This window comes from Crotalus tigris, unplaced genomic scaffold, assembly GCF_016545835.1.
Source record: "Crotalus tigris isolate CLP2741 ecotype Arizona unplaced genomic scaffold, ASM1654583v1 scf7180000017605.3043972, whole genome shotgun sequence".
NCBI lineage: Eukaryota > Metazoa > Chordata > Lepidosauria > Squamata > Viperidae > Crotalus > Crotalus tigris.
This window is the reverse complement of record NW_024096508.1, coordinates 613,236-635,985: the sequence shown is the minus strand read 5'-3', so window position 1 is coordinate 635,985 and position 22,750 is coordinate 613,236. Positions and strand designations below refer to the sequence as shown.

The 22,750-nt window shown below is 37.3% G+C and overlaps 1 protein-coding gene across 6 annotated transcripts in view; it reads right to left on the bottom strand.

Annotated features, from left to right (window-relative positions):
- Positions 1–22,750, bottom strand: part of FERMT2 (fermitin family member 2) — an 88,190-nt gene that overhangs the window by 21,103 nt on the left and 44,337 nt on the right. For 4 of the 6 annotated variants that reach the window (XM_039320638.1, XM_039320623.1, XM_039320630.1 and 1 more), the window contains exons 4-9: positions 17,816–17,950; positions 9,980–10,012; positions 7,705–7,930; positions 7,508–7,610; positions 6,033–6,140; positions 4,359–4,493 (exon numbers count right to left, since the gene is read on the bottom strand). In XM_039320638.1, coding sequence (XP_039176572.1) covers positions 4,359–4,493; positions 6,033–6,140; positions 7,508–7,610; positions 7,705–7,930; positions 9,980–10,012; positions 17,816–17,950 — 740 coding nt within the window. The remainder of the gene's footprint in view (positions 1–4,358; positions 4,494–6,032; positions 6,141–7,507; positions 7,611–7,704; positions 7,931–9,979; positions 10,013–17,815; positions 17,951–22,750) is intronic. The other 2 variants (XM_039320657.1, XM_039320660.1) reach the window with 1 other exon arrangement.

Here is a 22,750-nt window from a genome sequence, read left to right as displayed (position 1 = left end):
CTGGCATTATATTTTATCTGCAAGGATCTGAAATTGGTTCTTGAAAGAGAAACAAACAATTTGGAAGGACTGATTTAACTGATTAAATGGATACACAGTTCCATCACAAAAAAGCAATGTTCTTGGTTGAGGAGGAAGAAGAGACTTAATTAAAAAGAATTATAGGAATAAATCTAGATTTTTAGAAAATCATATTATCTGGAAAAGATAAAGTATTTGTTTTTCTAAACCAGTTTAAAGATGGAAGAAAGCTTCCTCAACTTTCTTCTATGGCTGACGTTCATTTTTACTATCTAGGTTTCGGTTATCATTTCTGCACAGAGAATCTGTCTTCAAGATTCTGAGGTGCATTTTAAGACACTGCTCACTTAAAAGGTATGTGGATCAAGAATCAAAGCCAACACCATTACTTCAAGAGATGAAATAGCAACATTATCATCCAGTTGTGAGCTACATGTAAGATTGTTTATAATTGGAATCAGTCATTAAAAGAATCTGGCCCATCATTCACAATTTATTGACTGAAAAATAAATCAGTTAATTATATATAAATCTGCAACTAATTACTAATGTATCCTAATTACATGTGCTTAAAGTAGGAATGCAGCAACTTTAGCCTGGCCTATGGTCTTGAGTTTTATTTTTACTATATTTTTCAAGATCTAGCAATACGGATTTATATTTTGGGACAATTTTAACATAACTCAGATGTTCCAAATCTGGAGTCACAAGTGTAGCATTTATTGCATAACTGCAGCCCTGAACATCTGTCAAAATTATCAGCCCTTCCTCCTGAATATTAAGCTTTTATCTCACGTGGATAGCAAGCATCCTTTAACAGAAGCAACCACTTTGTTCTCCTTGCCTTGAATGCTCTTGGGATTTATACGAGCCCTTAACATTCTTCAGAGGAAAAAAAGAGTGAAAATGAAAGCAGCTTCAATCTGTCTCTCTCTTTTTTTCTGGACAGGTGAGCATGTTTCCAAACTGGGCTTATTTTCTATGAAAAATGATAGATGAATGCTTATTTTCTATGAAAAATGAGGCCCGTTTAGTTGATCTCATGAGACGAACAGTTAGGACCTATGGAAGATCTATGTGAGCATCCTTAAGACCCTGGGCAATAGGATGACAATCTGAAACTTATATTCTTATATTTACATTTATAATTGTTCTTCTTAAAAGAACTCGTCTGGTTTATCTAATTACATCACTAGATAAAAGGAGCAGGGTGTCAAATTCCTTCATGTCATCCAGGTATAATCTAGATCGGGGCTTTTCAAGGGGGGGGGGTACATGTACCACCTGTGGTACATTAGCACGTGGCAGGTGGTATGCAGCCCTGCCCAGCCAAGTGTACTGGGGGAGGGAACAAGCCAGCGCAGGCAAGGACTTACTGTGAGACAGTCCTCCGGAGCTGCAGAGTGGCTGGGGTGAGGCAAAGGCCCCAGGCTCACTTCTGGCTCACCCAGAAGAAAAAGGAAGAGGAGGAGGTGGAGACAGGAGAGGCTATAAAAGGAGGCAGTTTGGGTGGGAGAGGGAGAAAAAAAAAAGCACCAGCCTTGGGAGGAGGCAGAGTCAGTTCTAACTCCACCGAAGGGAAAGAAGAAGGAGAGGAGATCAAGCAGGCCAGCCATGAGCTGATTTACAACTTCTGTGGCAGCCATTTGTGCTGGCAGCAAAAAACAGGCAAGAAATGTAGCGGGGGAGGGGTCGCCCTCCAAGAGGAATGAAGAAAAGCAGCAATGAAGAAAGGCAGCATCCCACAGAGGGAGGGAGGGAGGGAGATGGAGAGTGGAAGGATTTTTATATGCTTTTGTGACTTTGAAGTTCTGGGATTTGTGCAATGTGGGCTTTGTGTTCTTAAGGACTGTTTGGCAATTTCTATTTGGCTGATGGCTGATGTCTCATGTTAATTTCTATTGCTCTGCTATTGTTAGCTGTAAGTTTTGCAAGGGATTTTGAAGTATTTTTTTCCTGAATTGATTTTGCCTGTAGCATTCCTTTACTTATGGAGCCATTTGGGGAGGCTGCCTTAGCCGGCAGCCAGTACTTACTACATTTTTTTTTCTCCCTTAAGTGCCGGCCAGCTCCTTAACTTTCCTTTCTAGACAGTAGCTAATTCTTAAAGGGGAATGCGCCTTTTTAAGCTAGTTCCCTCAGCGACTTGTCTTTTCTGTCTCTGGAGGCTTTTCCTTGTTTGATGAATATATGGAAGAGGGAAAATATGGGGGAGGGTTTCAAATTCTTCCTTCAGAAGGAGATGGCAATGAGAAACAGGGAGGCAGGGAAGGAGGGAGAGAGGGAAGGAAGTCCTGCCTTAGCACTTGGCCACCAGCAGCCCTGCCATTGACTTTGTTTGTCAAAAGGTTGCAAAAGGGGATCACATGAATCTGGGACACTGTGACCATCATAAATATGATTCAGTTGCCAAGCATCCAAATATAAATCACATGACCCTGGGCATGCTGCAGTGGTCATAAGTGTGAAAAATGGTCATAAGTCATTTCAGTACAATTGCAACTTTGAACAGGGTTTTTTTTTTTTTTTTTGGTCATCAAGTTTTTGACAACTTGCTAGGTGGTACTCGAATATTGCCATATCCTAAAAGTGGTACAAACGGTGAAAAGGTTGAAAAGCCCTGATCTAGATGACTATACTTTACTCATTTTGTTTTTTTTCTTTTTCTTTCTTGGAGTCTCCTTAAAAGAATCCTCAGTATCTTCCACTGATTCTTTCCCTACCTTCCCTCCCAACCTGGGACAAGCACAAATTCTGCTATAGTCTCCTCAGCAAAAGGCTTTAAATTGCTAAAACTAAATGTGGAAAAGGAAAGGAGCCTGCATTACAACAGGAAAATATAGCAGGATAACAAAATCAAAACCTGTTTTAATCTGAAGCTTCATGGACACAATTTAGACAGATGGCATTTTTTACTAGAACTTATGTGCAGACTCCACTGCCTATTTACAGATGTCCTGGAAGTTTGTTTACAGGTTTTAGAAAACTGGACAAAACACATCAACGGTATCTCTCTTTCATCTTAGATTAGCAGTTGTGCATAAAAAAGTTCAAGAGAATGGGGTTCTCATGGGGGGTGGAAGTGGAAGCTGCAACTCCAAAGAAAAAAACAAATGACCTGTGAAAAGTCCAAAAGAGTCCACAAGGACGTGTTTGGCAAAAATACCCTAAAATTCCTTGGCAGAGCTGATTTAGCGTAAGTGTCCTTAAAAGACAATCTCTGAAACTGGACTATATAAACGAACTCCAAAAGATGTACGTTTTGGCATCAAGTCTCCATTTCATCCTAAATGTTTACTAAACAACATAATCCTCAATTAGAAAAGCCTTCTCACAAATCCTATTGAAATTAATGGACCTATGCAAATCATGGCTAGTACACAGTTCTCAGTGACTACAGCAATGCTTGCACAGGGCAGATTCTAAGGGGGTGCATTTCAGGTTACCTGCTTTGCCAGAAAATATCTTCAAGGGGCTAAGTGAGAGTCAATTCAGTGCTTTAACCAAGAAATCCCACAGCATTAATATTCTGCACTAATGTTTCAGGTAGGCATGCAAAGTGGAGACTTCTATACCATCTCTAGGCCAGAGGCTCACTCTCTGAATTACTATGAGAGCTTTCCAGTGGAACTTCACCCTCTGCTTTCTGTCAGTTCAATTACTCTATTGAAGATTCCCAATGATTTTGTGCCATACAGCTAGTCCTCGACTTAAAATTGCAATTCAGCCCATAATAATGGTCATAAGCTGTTGAGGTTTTAAGTTGAGGCAACATGTGACCAGATTTGAAATTACAACTGTTTTTTTCCCAACGGTTATAAACACAGCAAACACAGTAGTCATTAAGCAAAACCATTTTCCCTAATGGCTGTTTTTTCACTAGAAAAATTTTGTAAATTGTAGTTATGTGACAGTGGGATGCTTCAAATGGCTGTAAAGGTGAGCTGTTTGCCAAGCACCCAAAATGCGATCATGTGACCAGGTATATGTGATGAGGAGGTATGTATGTATGGCCATTTAGCTCCAAAAACGAGTCATAAGCATCTCTGGGGAGGTTAATTGTAATGTTGACCAGTCATAAGTTGAGGACTATCTATAGCTTACCAACTCAGTATGAAATAGGCAATGAAAAGGGCTAGCAGGATATTACTTAATCCAGTTAAAGTTGCTCCAGACCTTGCTCTGGATTCCGTGAAACCTATTTTTCAGATTATGAACCAAGTTCTTCTCAAACTGCTCATGTATGATCAGCAGCTTGACTGCTTCTCTTGTGCCCAGACTATTAATCTCACATTCTTGGAAAAGAAAACATTAAGCTCTTACTTCTCAGTTCTTACCAGAATTGTGGAGGTCTTCCCACCTTCCAGAGTAATCTCCAAATCAGAAAGGGCAGCATCAACTTCATCAACTTCTTTGTCACTGTTATTCAAGTGATTTTCAGATGACATGATCGACAACTTATTAACGTGGTACTGAAATAAAGCAATTGAAAATTAATAGTGTGGTATGTATATATGTACAGTATCTATAATCCTCTTGATCTGCTCAAAGGCTGATGATAATACAATATAGCCTTCATAGCACTTGGTATCTAATCAAAACTCTGAATGACAGCCACAAGGCAAGTGTGGGACATGTTTTGTGAATTAACTAATTCTTAATGTAGAATTCATTTTACAAATAAACGTCAATGTTTCTGATTCAGTAATTATGACTAGGTTCATATCCCTTTGTCATCCCTTTTCACTTATATAAAAAGCATTTAGAACAGTGTTCCCCAACCTTTCCAGCTTGGCAGAATGGCAGGGTGGGTGGGTGGGAGAGGGGATGGCTCTGTGCAAGCAGCAAGTGTGTGCACACACTTGCACACTGCTTGCATGACCCGGTTTGTGCAATATAGTGGGCCATAGCCCAGAGGTTTAGAACAAAAATGGACCTCATAATTTTCTTTATGTGAAAGGATTTATTCCATGGTGAATAGTCTCTTCACTTAGCACACTATAATGAGTATAAAATTTTGTAGAAGAATATTCCCAAGTATGTATCTCCCTTTACTTCTATTTTTTTCAAATGACAGTTTTAAACATAAACTATATGAACCGGGAAAGAAATAGCTTAGTCATTTTTACCATTTTACTTAATAGAGAACGTTACATGATATAAAGCCCTCCCATTTCTCATATTAGGTTAATTCTGTTTTCACTTATGCTTCAGTATCAATTAATGAACTTGCATATAACAAGCAGTTACTTAACTGTTAACTATGATTTGTTTAAGTGGCCGCTAAGCATTTCCATACATGGTAAAATATTAGGAGACTGAAAGTGGCTTTGACATCAAAACTTAATTTAGTTCTAGATTATAGTTAACTATAGTTACGGTTAATGTTCTGGCCTCAAAAGATTATGTCGTATCTAGAGAGTTCTAATAAGATTTTGAGTTCCTAGGCCCTATATATAATACATAGAGACCATAAATGAGTTTCAATGTGAGACACTTTAAACTGCTAATATAGAAAGGGATTTCTTTAGAAAAGAAAAAGAAAGTATAGAGAAAAATACATTAAACGTGTTTATAAATTTGTTTGCCAAATGAGCTGCAGACTGAGAATGTAAAGGAAGGGGCAAAGATATTTTTGGGAAACCCAGGAATTATCACCAGCTGCCTCAGAGGCTCAGTGCCAGAATCTTGTGGTTCAGTAACCTAATGTACTTGTCGTTTGCTTAAAAGCTAATAAAAAGATACAAACATGTTTGTGAAAAAAGAACCCAAATTCCTTTGCATGAGACATTTAAAAGGAGGCAAATCTATTTTAGATTCCCAAAAAAGCTTCAAGCAAACCTTACAGAAAACAGAGCAATATTTGTTGGGACAAAATGTTCTAATTCAGAAAAAGAATACATGCAATATACGAAATTTAGTACATCAAGGATTTCAGCGTTTGCTAAGGATTCTTTGAAAGGCAAAATCCAAGAGTTAAAGAACTCTGGGTCTTCAGGGCCCACACTCACCTGCAATGCTGCAAACATCATCATTTCCTCTTCTGTGCACTCGATTTCTTCCAAAAGAATAGCCCATTTTGATTGTTCATATAGCTGATTTATTCTGATTGCATCATACTATGGAGACATAACCAAATAATCGATTCATAACCCAGTTTATGGACAGTGTGCAGTTTTTATAACCAGAAACCTCCCTCCAAAATTCAATAAACCTTTTACAAAATTTTCATTTTTGCTTGCTGATCAAATGCTATGCCACTCTGAAACACAACAGGGCATTTAAGGTCAGAAGATGCAGTGCTCCAACAGAAAATTTCCTTCCCTCTGCTATAATTTAAATAAGCTATCTATTCCAAATATGCTGAAATTATCTCTCTCCTAATCTTCTTTTTCCTAGTTGATGCAAAATTAACCTTTGCCTTAATGCTGCCTTTTAAATGGTACTCCCAACTTTTAGGATGGGTAGTCTCTCACTCCAAATAAGGGTTGCACTCAGTGATGGGATTCAAATATGTGAACCACTGGTTCTCTGTGTGGATGCCACTTCCAGAAGTCCATTCTGGGCCTGGGCAACAAAAAATTAGCTACCGGTTCTGCCGAAGTGGTGCGAACTGGCTGAATCCCACCACTGGTTGCTTTCTCCCTGAAGGAGCACAGTGTGGAGCTTTGCCACACACACTCTTAAATGTGTGTTTGTCATTCAAGGCCTCAGTGAAATGCATTAATGCATGCCCAGTCTGAGGCTTATAACCCTTCAAGGCACAGAAACACCTAATCACAATAATCCATAACAGATGTCATCTTCTTTAGATTACCACAACACATTCTGCACAAAATTGCCCTTGGAAGATCTTAGGAGTACAATTAATACAGAATACATCAGCAAAATACATTCAGAATAGACTTAAAAAAAAAAACACCACACAAATTTAGTTCTGAAATAATTGTTCTTGCTACCTGCCTACAGGTCAATTCAAGGCTTTACTAATAACATTTAAAGCTTTTACCAGTTTGGTATCCCATTACTTGAGGATTATTCCCAAGGATGTACCTACCCATGACACATGCCTTGTTTATTAATAGAAATTCTGGTTTCAGCTATGGTCTTAAATTGAGGACTACCTTTATTACATGGAGATGTAGAAGAGGGCCTTGCTGTGGTTTTGGAATATCCTAATCCTGGAAGCCACAATATTACTAAAAATATGGATTTTCTGATATCAAATAAAATCATAGCTTTTAAAATACGATTTGGAAATTAGTGTTAGCATACTGATCATGATTTTGTCCCTTAAATACTCCTCTATGTTATTCTGTTATTATTAAATTATTTGCTTCACTGGCCTTTATCTTGCTTTTAATGGGTTATAATCCAACAATTTCCTAACAATTTGGTAAAAAAATTCTATACTGATCACAAGGTCACTAACCCATGTACATGCACTGAAAATCCTGACTATATGATAGTTAACATAACTGTATACCTTAGGATTCAAATCAAAAAAGCTGTAATATTTGAACCGCAGTAGTAAAGCTTCATTTTCTTTCACATCTTGTTCCATAAGTGATCTTGAAGAATCTAGCCATCTTCCAAAAGAGGGAAAAAAAAAATACTAGCTCAGTCATTACAAAGCAATGTTTTCACACAAACAAGCTCCAAAACTAATATTTTTAAACCTACCCCTGGTTGATCTTGGCTTTATCCAGAAGTGATTGTGGCTTATACATTTTGGCTAAGATTTCTGGGGAGGTGATTGGCTGGCTGACGGCAAGTATACCTGGATTTCCTTCTGATAAAGCACTGTCTCCAAACCAAGCTGAAGTTGGTGATAAAGGACTCCCATCATGAGAATCGTAAGTTGGTGTCATGGTTTTGCTATAAAGCCCTGGACTTGAATATACATTCCCTAAATTGGAGAAAGACAGGAAGAATCAAATTAGTATTCCATACTTAGTCCACTGAATTCAGAAGAAACCTACAATACCAATAACTCCAGAACTCAATTTTTTTACTGAATGCTGCAGAAATAAGAAGGGATTTCTACAATGCATGTCAGTTATACATGAACATGTGAGTATAAGGTCCATATAGTATCCAGAAGGTTGAATTTAAACTGTGACCACATGATGTTTTGGAAAGTGTTACAGAAAGATGGAATAGTCACCAATGTGATTAAAATATTAAAAAATTATGTATGTGATAGACAAAATCCCACCCATTCTGTTTTTTGTAATAAGAGAACCTAGGTCATTTAGTGAAGCTGAATGGTAGGATATTCAGGACAACAAAGAAGTTATCCAAACAGCATATAATTTAATTTAAAAAGCTACAATTAGAAGATGCTTTTTAGATGGTTTTAAAACAAGGCTGTACTTTGGTTCTTATTAGTGGCTCTGGGCCCTCAAACTTCAGGATAGATTATAAATATTGTAAATTCAGTAACTGCTCTGGAAAGATACCCCTGCCTCAAATATACAGTACTCAGGCGCCAACTCTTCTCTCGCCTTTAGGAAAGCCATTAAGACTTGGCTCTTCCCTCCAGCACTAGTGGCCAACTGAGTGAGAATCCCCTTTTGCTTGTTTTGTCACAGTATGTACTTGGCTCTCCATTTTATATTTATATATTGCATTCATTTATTGTTATATGCTGCTTTTCTTTTTTGAATTGGGCAGCTTACAAATCTAAACAAAACAAACGGATTATAGAGCTGTTCATGGTTATTATTTCTCATACCCATGCATTATATAAAATATAAAAAAGCAATATGATTCTCAGTACTTATTGTTGAGAAACATGGAAGGAAGTATGTTATTGCTACCTGCTGTAGATTTAGGTGTTGTGGAAAAAGAATGTGGGTGTAATATCAGAGCTTTTCCTATACAAATGATGGAAGTCTCTAGGCTCTATTTTCAGTTAAGCAGCATTTTTTCCAGGCAAAATAGGCAGATCTGTAACTTTACTTCCTAGCTACACTATATATATGAAGTATAAAATATGAATAATTTGTATTTCTAATACTGTTTCATTCTAATAATAGAATGTTAAAATACTGTGTTATTTCAATAGCACTCGATATATATTAACTGTTTTCCCAATTAGAAAAAAAAAATCCAGAACCTAAATCACATATTTTATAACGAGTACCTAGAGAAATTGTGAGACAACATATGGTCAAAATATAACCAAGAAGTTCCTTGGTTTTCAGATTCATATAGTTCAGAGCAGGGGTAGGCAACCTTGGCTCTTTTATGACTTATAATAATAATAATAACAGTAGTAAAGTTGGAAGGGACCTTGGAGGTCATCTAGTCCAACCCCCTGCTCGGGCAGGAAACCCTACACCATTTCGGACAAATGGCTGTCCAGTCTCTTCTTAAAAACTTCCAGTGTTGGAGCATTTACTGCTTCTGGAGGCAAGCTGTTCCACTTATTAATTGTTCTAACTGTCAGGAAGTTTCTCCTTAGTTCTAGGTTGCTTCTCTCCTTGATTAGTTTCCACCCGTTGCTTCTTGTCCTGCCTTCAGGTGCTTTGGAAAATAGCTTAATTCCCTCTTCTTTATGGCAGCCCCTGAGATATTGGAATACTGCTATCATGTCCCCCCTTGTCCTTCTCTTCGTTAAACTAGACATACCAATTCTAGCAACCGTTCCTTATATGTTTTAGCCTCCAGTCCCCTAATCATCTTTGTTGCTCTTCTCTGTACTCTTTCTAGAGTCTCAACATCTTTTTTACATCGTGGTGACCAAAACTGGATGCAGTATTCCAAGTGTGGCCTTACCAAGGACTTGTGGACTTACTTGTGGACTTCAACTCCCAGAATTCCTGAGCCAGCATAGGAATTCTTGGAGTTAAGGTCCACGAGTCATAAAAGAGCCAAGGTTGCCTACAACTGGTTTAGAGGAACAGGAAGCAGAAAAGACAGGAGAGAAAAGTCCTATCCACACAAGGCTCACCTTTTACTGGGCCAATGTAAAGAACATCAGAGCCTATAAGAAGGAAAGAAAGGAAAATAGAAGACAGTAAGGTGAAGGCAGTGAAAGGAATAGAATAAGAACAATAAGGATGAAAAATAGGCAAAGTAGAGTAGTAAGATATTCAAGGATGCAATCAAGAAAACTATGACTTCAAGTTGAGATATTTTACATTTTTTTAATTTTCAGGCGACAAGAAATAAATTTAATAGAGAGAAGAAAATTAATTTCTATGTTTTTGTGTGAGATTTGGACATAGTAAAAACTAAGCACATGAAAACAAAAAAAAAAAAAAAAAAAAAAACAAACCACTACATAACATGAAATGGAAATACTACAGTTGGAGCATGAACATTTTACTACTTCAGGAAAGGTATTTGAAAAAGTCCTGAAAGTAGTAATTTTCCTTTTCTGTATTCCTGAAATACACAGAAATAGGCTGCTTGGTTTTAGCATAGTGTGTGGTTTCAAAACTAACACTTCTCAAAATAGTTCAGAATAACTGTACATTTCAATACAGCAGGAATTAAGCTAACATGAATTGCTATTTGCGGTCTCTACATCAGCTTGAACAGAGAACCTATTTAAACCACAAAAAATCCAGATAGGTAGGTGGCTGGGTGGGTGAATAGGGGAGGGAGGGAGGGTGGGAGAGAATACCATAGGATATGATAATGAATGGGCTACCAAATCCAATTAAAATCCATCTAAATTTTGAGCGTACATATTTGGTTTAGACAATATTCCGACCACATTATCATACTGTTATTTTAAAGTAAACTTATGATAAATGTTCAAACAAAAAGAAATGAATCTAGAGAAAGGCCCATTTTGCCTTACACTTACTAGTTAATTAAGATTGTAGTTAGAAAGAAAAGGCAAAATAAATGTTCTATTCCACATGAAATACTACATAGCATCATTTCTATAAAGACCTTCACTCTATAATATCAACACTGGATTAATCTAACATTAAACTTATGACTATCAGAAAACATCCTCCTAAAATATTTATCTTATAAAACAATTATATTTGGGGATTCATTTACAATTTAGTTTTAGATGACCTATAACAAATAACAGAGAGAATTATTTAGAAGCAATTGTTGAAATTGACTTTAAGAATCAACAGCTGAACTATTTTAGGAAAATGTACTTTTGCTGCTTAAACAGGCTGCCACATAAATTTGTTGAATAAGCAAACAAAATTTCATCCAAATATGCAAAATATTTTATAATTGGTCACTTATCGTTAAAATGTAAATAATAAATTCAAGATAGGGAATATGAGCAAAAAAGGGAAAGATACAGATTGATTTATCTAGGTAATTATGTATACACAAATTGTATTATCAGTAAATGAAACTATATTCTGAACATAAGGAACATTTTTCTTGGTTTTAGTATCAAAGCAGTGTAAACAGACACAGAATATACCCACAGACATAAATGACATTACTGGTTAATTCTGGTTAACAAATTAAGAAACCCCAACTATTTATTATTCTGCAAAAGATTCTTTTTATAAAATATTATCTTCATTGTATCATATCTTGCAGGAAAAAGCAATGAGCAGGCAGATGCTAACTTCAATTGCAAGTTTGCTTCCTTCTTGCAAACTATTCAGCTTAATACATTCTGCTTCATTTACCGAAAGTGAATCATATAATTCATTTGCATAGGCAATACTAATGTTAAGATGCTATAGACTCCTGTGCCTTTTTGTTTATAAATGTTAGCTGAAAAGTTCCTCTCCCTTTATTTGGCTCAAGTCCAAAGGTTTTGTATCAGGGGAACCTCTTTCTACTATGTTGCACAGCAATTGATGCAATAGGTCTGATTACAGACAAGAGAAAAAAAAAATCATTTTGTCCATTGTTTTGATCTGATGCATATTTTCTCATAATAGCTTGTGGGACAGTTAAACTACACTTTTCTTCCAACTCCTAGTTACTTGTAAATAGATGCTTATTTAAACATTTCCAACTTAAGAGTTACTCATTAGACCAGACAGATAGTATGACAGTAAAGAAAGCAAGGGGCTTATGAATATCTTTCTGGATGCCGAATAGTCTCCCTGCACAGCTGAACTTAAGTTTATCTTTCACTATAAGACTGTGTTAAGACCGGCCATCCTCACTAGGCTAGCTATTCCATGAGAAAGCAAGACCCTTAAGATAGCCATTTGCATCACATAGTCTATATTTGTTCTTCAATAGAGTATTAGGTTTCCCTGGTTTTGTAATAAAAAGAAAATCTTTTATCTTGCTGATGAAGAATTATTAATGATCCAAACTCTTAAACCAACTAGTGAAATAAGACAGACTGTAATTATTATTATTTTTTTTAAAAAACACCCTCAGTAAAAGCTCTAGAAAGTTAACAGAAAGTCACCATGGATTTCTTTTGCTTCCATTTTTAAGCTAAAGAAAAATAAATGCTCTTCCAGCCATCTCAGGAAAATTATAGATATTCATATGTTCTTCTGCTCTGGGTGCAGAAAAGATGGAAAGAGGTATGCAATTTTGGATAGCAAAACAACTTTTTCTCCTCCTTTAAGATGTATATCAGTTATTCAAGCAAAACCACACAGAACTCCTCTTTAGCCCTCCCTGCTCAATATGTGAGATCTGGGAATGAAGAGATGGGTATGCACAAAGGACATTGTGGCTGGGGGGGGGGGTCAGGTTTAATCCTACTCTCTTCCCCACCACATCTTTGGAACCTCATGCTTTCTCTTAAATATCCAAGGAGGGGTCTAGTCTGGTTCTTTGCTAAAACAAAATAATTTTATTCCTATTTAGCACACCCAGGATACACATAATGAAACCATACATTACAAGTATTATACACATCAAATGTAGGCATATTTCAAAATAATAATTGACTTGGAAAAATAAACCTATTTTGCTTCACGCATTTTAACAGCAAAAGCAAAAGCACTGTTACAAAACAGCAGGTTAGCTTATTTACTATCCAGGTTGTTTGAAAGAATGCCGAGAGCAAGAAAAAGTGGAATTCAAAGAGGATCTGCAGATTTGCTCTCTTGTTGAGAGTGCTGAATCAGTCTTTGAACAACAGCCATATATAAAAACCCTCATGTTGAAATAAAGGAAAGGGTAGAGCCTTGAGTAGCTAGATCTTTGCAAGGACTGTAGATATGAGGTTGAGCAACCCTCGTCCACTGTTTATCTGTGTACTTAAAGCCCTTTTTATCATTAAGAAGGTCAAAGAATCTCAAGCATTAGCATGCAATCTAGTGGAACCTGGCAAGCACATAGAGGAGAACTTATTAGCTGGCATTCAAACATTTGATGTCTATATTTTAAAGCAGAATAGACAAAATGCTCTAGAATTCTTGTGTGGGCAGCAAGGATAATCCATGACTATTTAACTAATTTGTAATAGAGTGAATAATTCCAAATCTAATTCCCACTGCTCTTATTTTCAACTCAAACAAACAAACAAATAAATTGTCTACATATGGCTTTTCTCCATCTAGGTAGAGGGCTATTTTTTTCTCCACTAACCTCCCAATGCTAAATAAATAAATACAGAAATTGTGCTTACAGTATAATTAATAAAGAGATTAGTCACAAATTAATGTTTAATAATTTGTGTTAACTAAAAACAGCTGAGAAATATCCTTGTGGATCTGTGGAATATTAAGACAACCCAAACCACTGACTATAATCTCTAAAGAAATCTCTCCTACATACGGAGACAGATCAGCCTCTTAATTTACTAGGGAACTGAAAGCAATAATGCAGACTGGGTGATAGCTGAAGTACATGAATGGGAATTCTTGCAATGGATCAAAACAAGGATTGATTGTGGCTTCTTTGATGAAAAGAAGCAACAAAGAGTATATACCTTTTTGCCTTCACTACCTCCATACCAAAGGTTTGCATTGCTTTTTTGTTCTGTGTAGAATCTCCAAGATATCGGAAAGGACAAGCTAGGATTGCCATGAGCAACTGAAAGTCAAAGAGATTCACCTTGGACTTCTACATGAAGGCAGTTTATAGGTTAATAATGCAGCTTGCTTATTTGTTTGCTTGTTTGTTCATTCATTCCCCTTTATTATTTTTACAAATAACTCAAGATGGTGAACATCTCCAGCACACCTTCCTCCTCCTATTTCCTTCACAATTACCCTGTGAGATGAGTTAGGGTGAGAGAGACAGAGTATAGGGAGAAAGGCAGCCTTCCTCTCTCCCTTGTCTCTTTCAGCCCAAGTCATGTTTCATTACCCAACTGGATAACATCATCAGTGCAGTGAGTGTGGGTTCTGCATTAGCTTGCTCTGCCAGTTTTGGTGGGGATACAGTTTCCTCCTTGGTGGTTCCTTGATTATTGTTTTCTGCTTGATTGTTTATCTAGTGCTGATTCCTGTTTCTCTGATTATGGGCTGCTGGAATACTTCCTAGGTATTTTATTGTCTGTTTTGGATGTTGTGTAAATCTAGTTTATCTCTGTGAGTGTATTGAGGGCTTCCAGGAATTCTTGTTCTTTCATGAGTAAACTACCTCATGCAGATCAAATGCTTCTTCATAGGTGGGAAGGGTTACCCTCAGCATAATGAAGATTTCTATTGAAGAAACTCTTTTCTGATCCAGAAGATCTATACTATACAGCAGACACTATAAGATAATCTAAAACATTTTATTTCTGGGGGGAAAAGATGAAGGCCTCAGATGCATCTGGGTGACATTACTTCATTAATTTCAATTATGTCTTTGGCCTGGATTTTGTTAAGATTATTTGGTTGCCTTAACAGATAACTTATGTCAAATTGGATGGGAAGAGCATGGCCTACTAATCTTCTTGAAATTCTTAATGATTTTTGATAATATTGAGCACAGCATTTTTCTGGATTCTTTGGTGAGACTAGTCCTTGGGACACAATTTTGCAGGATTCTGGCCCTTCCTGGCTATGCCCAGAAGGTAGTGCTGGCAGACTATTTTTTCACACTTAGATGACTGACCAATGGGACCCCACAGGGTTAAATCTGTTCAACATCTACATGAAACTGAGAAATAATATAATTTGGAACTTTTGAATCTGATGACTCCCCCTCTCACTGTATATAAAAGTGGTTTTGCAGTTACCTGGCTATAATGTCATCTCTGATTCTATATTTAATACAAAACAGAAAGAGGCTAGGGAACAGAGGTAGTCCTCAAGTTACGAATTTAATGGAGCCTGCCCATTCCATTCGTAACTTGAAAACTCGTAGGAGTGAATCTCATATCTTGAACGAGATTACTCCCTTGCTCGTTAAACACACATGGCTCATTAAGTGAACATGAGGTATCTCAGGATGGGGAAGACCATGGAGGGCTTAGTGATGGAACAGCCCCCAAGGCCTCCCTGATCCACTATGAATCTTCATGCTTCCCCCTCCCTTCATGCCGCACTGGACTCATCTTGTAAAGATCCATCTCCTGTCTGCCACAGTTCCTGCTGCTGCCTGGATCTGAGGCTTCTGCATGCCTCTGGAGGCTGGATCCGGGCATCAGAGGCTTTTTCCAGGCTGCTGCCGCCCGGATCTAAGGCCAGGGGATGTTTCCGCGGCCCTCCAGATGCCCACTTCTGGGTGGCAGCAGCCTGGAAAGGCCTTCGATACCCGGATCGGGCATCCGGAGGGCCGCAGAAGCATCCCTCGGCTTTGTTTCCATTCTCTGTTGCAGAGAACAGAGCCCTAAAGTACCATGAGATCACACAAGATCAGTAGCGTGAGATCTTGCCCCACTGATCTTGTGTGGTCTTGCATTAATTTAGGCCTCCATTCTCTGCAAACACACTGAAGGCCTGGAGAAGCCAAGAAAGAAAAGATCTCGGTCTTCACAGGGTGAGTATTGAAGTCCTAGTGCCTAGGGAGACCCACGGCAGAGGTAGGGAGGGAATAACCAGGGTGAATGTTGCAGTGCCACTGCGGTCGCTCGTAAGGGTGAACGACTGCTGTGGTGCCGCAATATTCGTAATTTTGGGATTTTCTCGCAAGCACTAGGGGGCGCTTATTGTGTAACTTCGAACGTTTGCTAAGGGAACGCTCGCAACTCAGGGATTACCTGTAACTGCAAAGAGATTCCTTTGTACAAGTAACTGCAGTATTTCCCAGTTTCGACATTCACACTGGATGAAAAGGGAATTTTGTCCACAATTTTAACATATCTGGGAGAGGATGGAGAAAAAAAAACTCAAACAAGACTAAACTTAGAATTACTGACTCTTTTCACTTTGTTCTAGAAAGCAGATTTAGAATTCTAGTCTCAAGCATCTGATTATCCAGTAAAGTAGCAAGAAAAGTTACATTTGACATGAGGTCATTTGCTGGCACATAACATCTCCGGTTGCCATTTAAAAAGGCATGTGGGGCATTTTAAGTAGGAGACAGGAAAGATTTTTGGGCATTAAATTTCCACTCAGGTTTGCTTTAGTAAAATGATCTGTTACATTTCTCCACAGGGGTTCCTGGGACTGGCATTGCCAGACTTCAGAAGAATATCAGTAGTTCCTGCTGACAACAACAACAAAAAGAGCTGTTTCTTCAAACCAGTATCATACAGTAAACTATATTAGATGGAATTTTTTGCAGGCCCAGTGTATATGTAGAGGTTTTCAAAGAACTCTAAATCAATCTCTGGTGGAACTGCTTAAAGCAGATGGCTATTGCTTTAATGATTGTTATCTGATGATTAAAAAGATACAACTGCTATACCAATGCACAACAGACAACATTGCCTTGTCCACAGAGCAACATATTACAACTGATATAGTGTTGATGGCACTCAAGGCTCTGAATAGCACGTACATTGGGTATGTGTGACCTACTCCAATAGTCTGAAGTTGGTAACTTAGTGCTTATCATGCCCTCCCCCCCATAAAGAATTTCAACACTGCATCTTAAAAAGCATTTTCTATGTAGGTTCCTGCAAGTATGGAATTTGTTCCCTTCATGTTTCAATCTATTTTACTCCATATATAAAAATCTCCCACAATTATCTCTATTTTCCAGGGGTTCATTTATGCAAGCTTAAATTCCTCTCAGTCTGTTCTGGAAACATATTCAGCGCAGCAGCATCTTAGTGCAAGGTTCAGTCGCAACTGTTCTTAAAATATTTGGAAATCCGACGACTGCCCAACTTTGCTTAAATTCAACATTCTATTTAATTTCTTTTTTACAAACAGATCACAGAGCAAATAATACAGCAATGCCATTCCATAATTAAAGAAGCAAAGAACAACAGTATTTCTAAAATGTGAAAAACAGGTGTATACTTTGTTGTTAAATAACAAACAAGGATAAAATTGAAAGTTTTGAAACTTTCTGTGATCTACCTGGGAGTAAAAGAGAATAGAGTATAAGCTAGCAGTAGAGAAGTAGTAGACATATAAGCTAGCACTTCAGTACACAAATACTACCCACTCCGTACAGAATAATAAACAAACTGGCAAAGAACAAGCTAAAATATATGCAGAAAATTGCCTCAAATTCATCATAAAGCTCAAGACAATTGTGTTAGTACATGCTAAATTACTACACAAGTTAGACTCAATACTGAAAATACTATTTGAATAGGGCTACTATTTTTGCAGAACTGAGTAAGTGATATTAAACACTAATTACTAAATATTATTAAGCTTTCCAATGTATACTAAGGTTGAGATGACATTTCTCTCACAGCCATCAAGGAAACACGTGTGACTAAACAAAATTACCACTAGTAAATGGGAAAGGATTTTTTTTTTCCTCTAAGGCTTTTCCATGATAATCTGCATACTCATGCTATTGGGGGAGTTGGGGGTTCTACCTGATCCAGGTGTGATTAGTGGTCCTTCCAGCTCAAGTGTTTCATCCTCATACTGGTCATCCAGCTTTTTCTTTTTCTTTTTGGTTGAATCACGGGACTTTCTTAAAAGAGAGAGTTCTTCTGGATGTCTGATGTCTATGGAGATGGAACAAGAAATTACATTATAAAAAAGAAAATGTTTTTAACCTTTTTCATATTTTAATGAGTATAAAAACGGTATGAATCCCATAATACTGCAACACAATGGTACCATAATGCTTTGTTTATAAAGCTCAAAGGATAATTAAATAGTATGCATCACACCATTTGTAGAAAAGAATAAAATATAATTTGAATGGTCCAATGACCTCGAAACATCTTTTTAGCTGAGTGAATTCCTATTTCCCCATATAGCTGTCTTAAATCTGCTTCTGCAGATTAGAATATCCTCTGAAACAGATTTTATAACAAGTAATGGACAGAATAGATCAGGGAAGCTCAGCTATGAGACAGATGAACTATTGTGGTCAAGAAACAATGGGGACGATCTTCTGACACAATCACAACTTCATCAGAAATGATCCACAATACAGTAGCGATAGCTATACCATGCTCATTGCAGAATTAGGCTCTGGCCTCAGAGAAAGATACCAGGATTTATAAGTTTCTCTATTTGCGATTAGCATTTTAAAACCTCCTCTGAATATCAGTGGTTACATAAACAAAAGGACAGACCAACAATATTTTTCTCCAAACATTATTTTGCTATTTTAAATTTAGTGAATAAGCCTTTCCATCTAAAAATAATCTGAAACAATTCATAATAACAAACTATTGCTAATAGACTTCTTAAACCTTTGAAGAGAGGCCAAGATACATTATTGTGGAATCAGGACAACTGTAAATATTGCAAAAACTGTTTTTCAACTGTATTAATATCTGACAGAAAAATAACTTTTCATCAAGTCAAAATACATTAACAATGCTTCATTAACATTTAAAACCCAGCACCCTTATGGAATTATATATGAAGCATTCAAATATTCATTATTGTGGAAATAATTTAAATGAGAAAATGTATCAGCAGGAGATAGACATACCACTGGATGTCTTTCAATATATTAGTAATCATTTCTAATTCATGTTTAACTTTTGAAAAATAAAATTATATTTTCTGCTAAAATCAGGCTGTTGAAATGAAGGATGCTTGAGTCAGAAAAGAATTCACTTGTTTGAAACAATTGTGAGTTCAATGTGAATCTGATGCTGAAAACAAATTCTTAGTTTAAGGACATACTCAGGAACACTCTTTTCTAAATTATAAATATGTTTTTCATACATAGGTTGCCATATTAAGAAATGTTTTATTATGTTTGAATATACTCATCATTTTGTTCTTATCTTAAATTGTTTGTTTTTACTCATAATGAACAATGATATATATATATATGTAGGTCTTTGGTTATTCGGGTTTTCTCCCGCGTAAAATTGGAAGTGTCTTGGCGGCGTTTCGACGAAGTCCCGTTCATCATCTTCAGCCTGGTGTTTTCAGCTTCGTGCTTTGAGGAGCAATCGAAGTTTTCAGCTTTGTGCTTGCTCCTCGAAGCATGAAGCTGAAAACACCAGCCTGAAGATGACAAATGGGACTTCGTCGAAACGTCGCCAAGACACTTCCAATTTTACGCAGGAGAAAACCCGAATAACCAAAGACCTACATACAAACACCCGCGAAAACCTCAGAAAATATACATACATACATACATATATGATTTACAAAAAACCCATCCCCATTGTCAATTTATTATATAAATCACATTAAATGTTCAAATTGGTTGCCTTTCTCTCTAAATATTTCTTTATTCATTTGATTCATGACATATGAACATTGCTATGGATAGTAACATCGTATCTGAAAAAAAATATAGTAAAACAAAACCATATTTTGATTGGTCTATATGGCAGTTGATCTTTGGTACACCCTATATATCCCTTTCTTATGTCTATCCCCAAAGTTATCATACATTAATAAACCAAATTTATATTACTAAAATATTCCCCATATGCTTGTATTAAAACATAAAAGCGGTCAGTTCTTATTTGGGCAAATGTATCAATTTTGGAACAAAAATCTCCGCTTGACTATTTTCTCTGCCAACTATATTAGTAGTTAGAAGAAAAATACTTTCTGCAAATTGCATTCTTTCTCTATAACGTGCATATTACATGTTAGAGAAAATGTTCATGTCTAATCATGTCCCTATATATTCTTCAATTTCAGCAACTCCATGTGTAGGGTGACTTTATCTTTTTCAAGTGGAAGAATTATGATCAGAATATTTGCTGCTGGGTACTCTAGGTAGGTGACAGTTCCCTAGACAATATTTTAATATCAAACAATGGTATGTTGTAAAACAAGGGTCCCAAATCCCCGGTCTGTGGACCAGCACAGGGCTGCGGCATGCCAGGAACCGGGCTATGCAAAGAAGCAAAGCACCATCCGCGGGATGCAGGCAGCACATGAAAGTCCCCTCCGGTCCACCGAAAAACGTCTCTCCACGGAACCGGCCCTTGGTGCCCAAAAGGTTGGGGGCCACTGTTTCAAAATGTAGGAGAATAACATCCTCTAAATGTGCTGACCTATAATTCCCATCATAATATCAACATTAATGATCATTAATATGCCAGACAGGAGTAGCAGCACAACAATTATTTCTCTCCATTATAAGTGATGAACCTGCACAGATAAAATTCTATAAAAAGCAAGAAAAACAGAGAAGTAAAAATAGCTATCCAAATTTTAGGTTCCCAGGGCACTAGAAAGTAATCAAACTTTTTACAGAGCCTATACCTCTCTTTAAGTCATGGATATACACTTTTTTTTGCATTTTAGGATGTGCTTAATAGTCAGAGAAAGAAACTTAGGGAAGACTTTCCCTAATTGAACAGGCTGTTAAAAGTGACTGTCAGAGATCTGTGTTTTCAGACTTGCTTGATTCTGTTAATGTAGAATTAGCTCATCTGGCCATGTTTCCTGTCTTGCTTACCTGGGAGGGCAGACATAAACTAACCTTGGCTGAACTCATAAACTAAGCAGAGTCTCTCCAGTAAATACTTGGATGGGAAACATCTGGGAATTTAATGTCTATTAGTAGTTAGACTGGGAAGTCCCCAAAACTCTCTGGAATCTAACTATGGCAAACCATTCCTGTAATGCTATCAAGAATATGGCATGAATGGAGTTATCGGATCTCAATCTGTAAGCATTATCATTATCTTTTTTATTTATGTTAATTTCTAGGGCAAGAAAGTAAGTAAATATTACAGTTACAAGCTGAAGTTTTAAATGAGTGACAAAACCCAAACAGAGGTTTTGTAAGGACACCATTATAATTTGGAGCTAGAGATTGGACTTTCAAAAATTGCTTCCACATTTGTTCAAAGATTCTTCGGATATATCCAATTAAAAACTGTTCCTTCAAGAACCATGCTATGGAAATGGTTGGTACACTTAATTGCTAGTTATTTAAGCTAACTATGTAATTTAGATGTCAAATGCTGGGTAGGATTCATTGCTTTCATAGTTGGCTTTAAGTGGATACATTTGAATGAACGCTATTGGAGGTGGACAATTTTATTTTAATCCAGAAGAATCTGTTTTTATTCAAGGTGCAGAAGTGTTTTCCTCTTATAGTGGAAATATAATACGTGCTACTTGGCATACTTTCAATTCTGAGAAGCAAAAGATAGCAACATGGTGTCGTGGCAATACTAAAACTAAATGCAAAATAATCTAGAATGCAAAATCTAAGTTCTGTTTGTAAACTATGTAAGCTCCACACCTCTGATCCTACGTCAATGTGATTCCAAGATGTTTCATCCTTTAAAACTAGTTCTTTATCCTTTAAAGCCACATGGGAAACACCCCAACAAAAGTGAAGGCAGAGCATTTGCAAGACTTCCTTTTTTGTTAATAAAGTATCTTGGGGACAGTTATGCTGCAGCTACCCTTCTATTAGGAACATAACATAGGATATAGCAGTTTCCTCTAGCATTCTACAATTTCCCCCATATTTATCTCATAGGACTAATAGAATCTCATCTTTTTTTGTATTGCCATATATATATTAATAAGCAGCTATTTCATTGTAATTTTAATAGAACTGCCATTCTGAATATGAAGCATCAGCATACATTAACTACTTATAGGTCTCTGAGATCCAGCACAATGAGACAGAACTCAATAATATTAATGTTTCTGAGAATTTGAAGTCTTATCTATTGTGTCATACCCATTTTTCCTGCTAGCCTTATCTAGTATCAATTTCAACCTCACCTAGTTTCAACTTCAACATAAGATGGACACTTATCTCCATTTTATATAAGACCTGGTCTTATATTTTTTTTGCCTCCAAAAGAGGCATCAGGTCTTATTTTGGGGGGATGTCTTACTTGCTAACCTTAGAACCACCGCAGCCAGGCCTCCCAGGCCCCGACACAGTTGCGCCGTGGCCTGACTTCTTCTGTGCCCGCTTGCGGTCAGATACCACATGGCGCATTGTGCCGGTGCTGCCGCTTGTGGCAGGACACCATGTGGTGTGTCGCACCGGTGCTGCCATTCACAGCACTGGCCCAATGCGCCATGTGGCATCCAGCCGCAAAAGAAGTCAGGAATTGGTATGGCAGGTGTGGGAAGCCTGGCTGCGGTGGTCCTAAGGTAAGTGAGTGTAGGGCATGTGGGGCAGCTCCACCCCCCACCCAGTTTGATTTTTACGCGTGTGCCTCGCCCCACATCGTACAACCAGATAGTGAGACGGGGTGGTCGGGGTCTTAACTAGGGCTTATTTCGGGGATAGGGTTTATATTAGGCGTACCTGTAAAAATCAAGTTACGGCATATTTTAGCAAAACACGGTATAACATATTACTCCTGTCCCAAACAAACGAACGATCCACATAG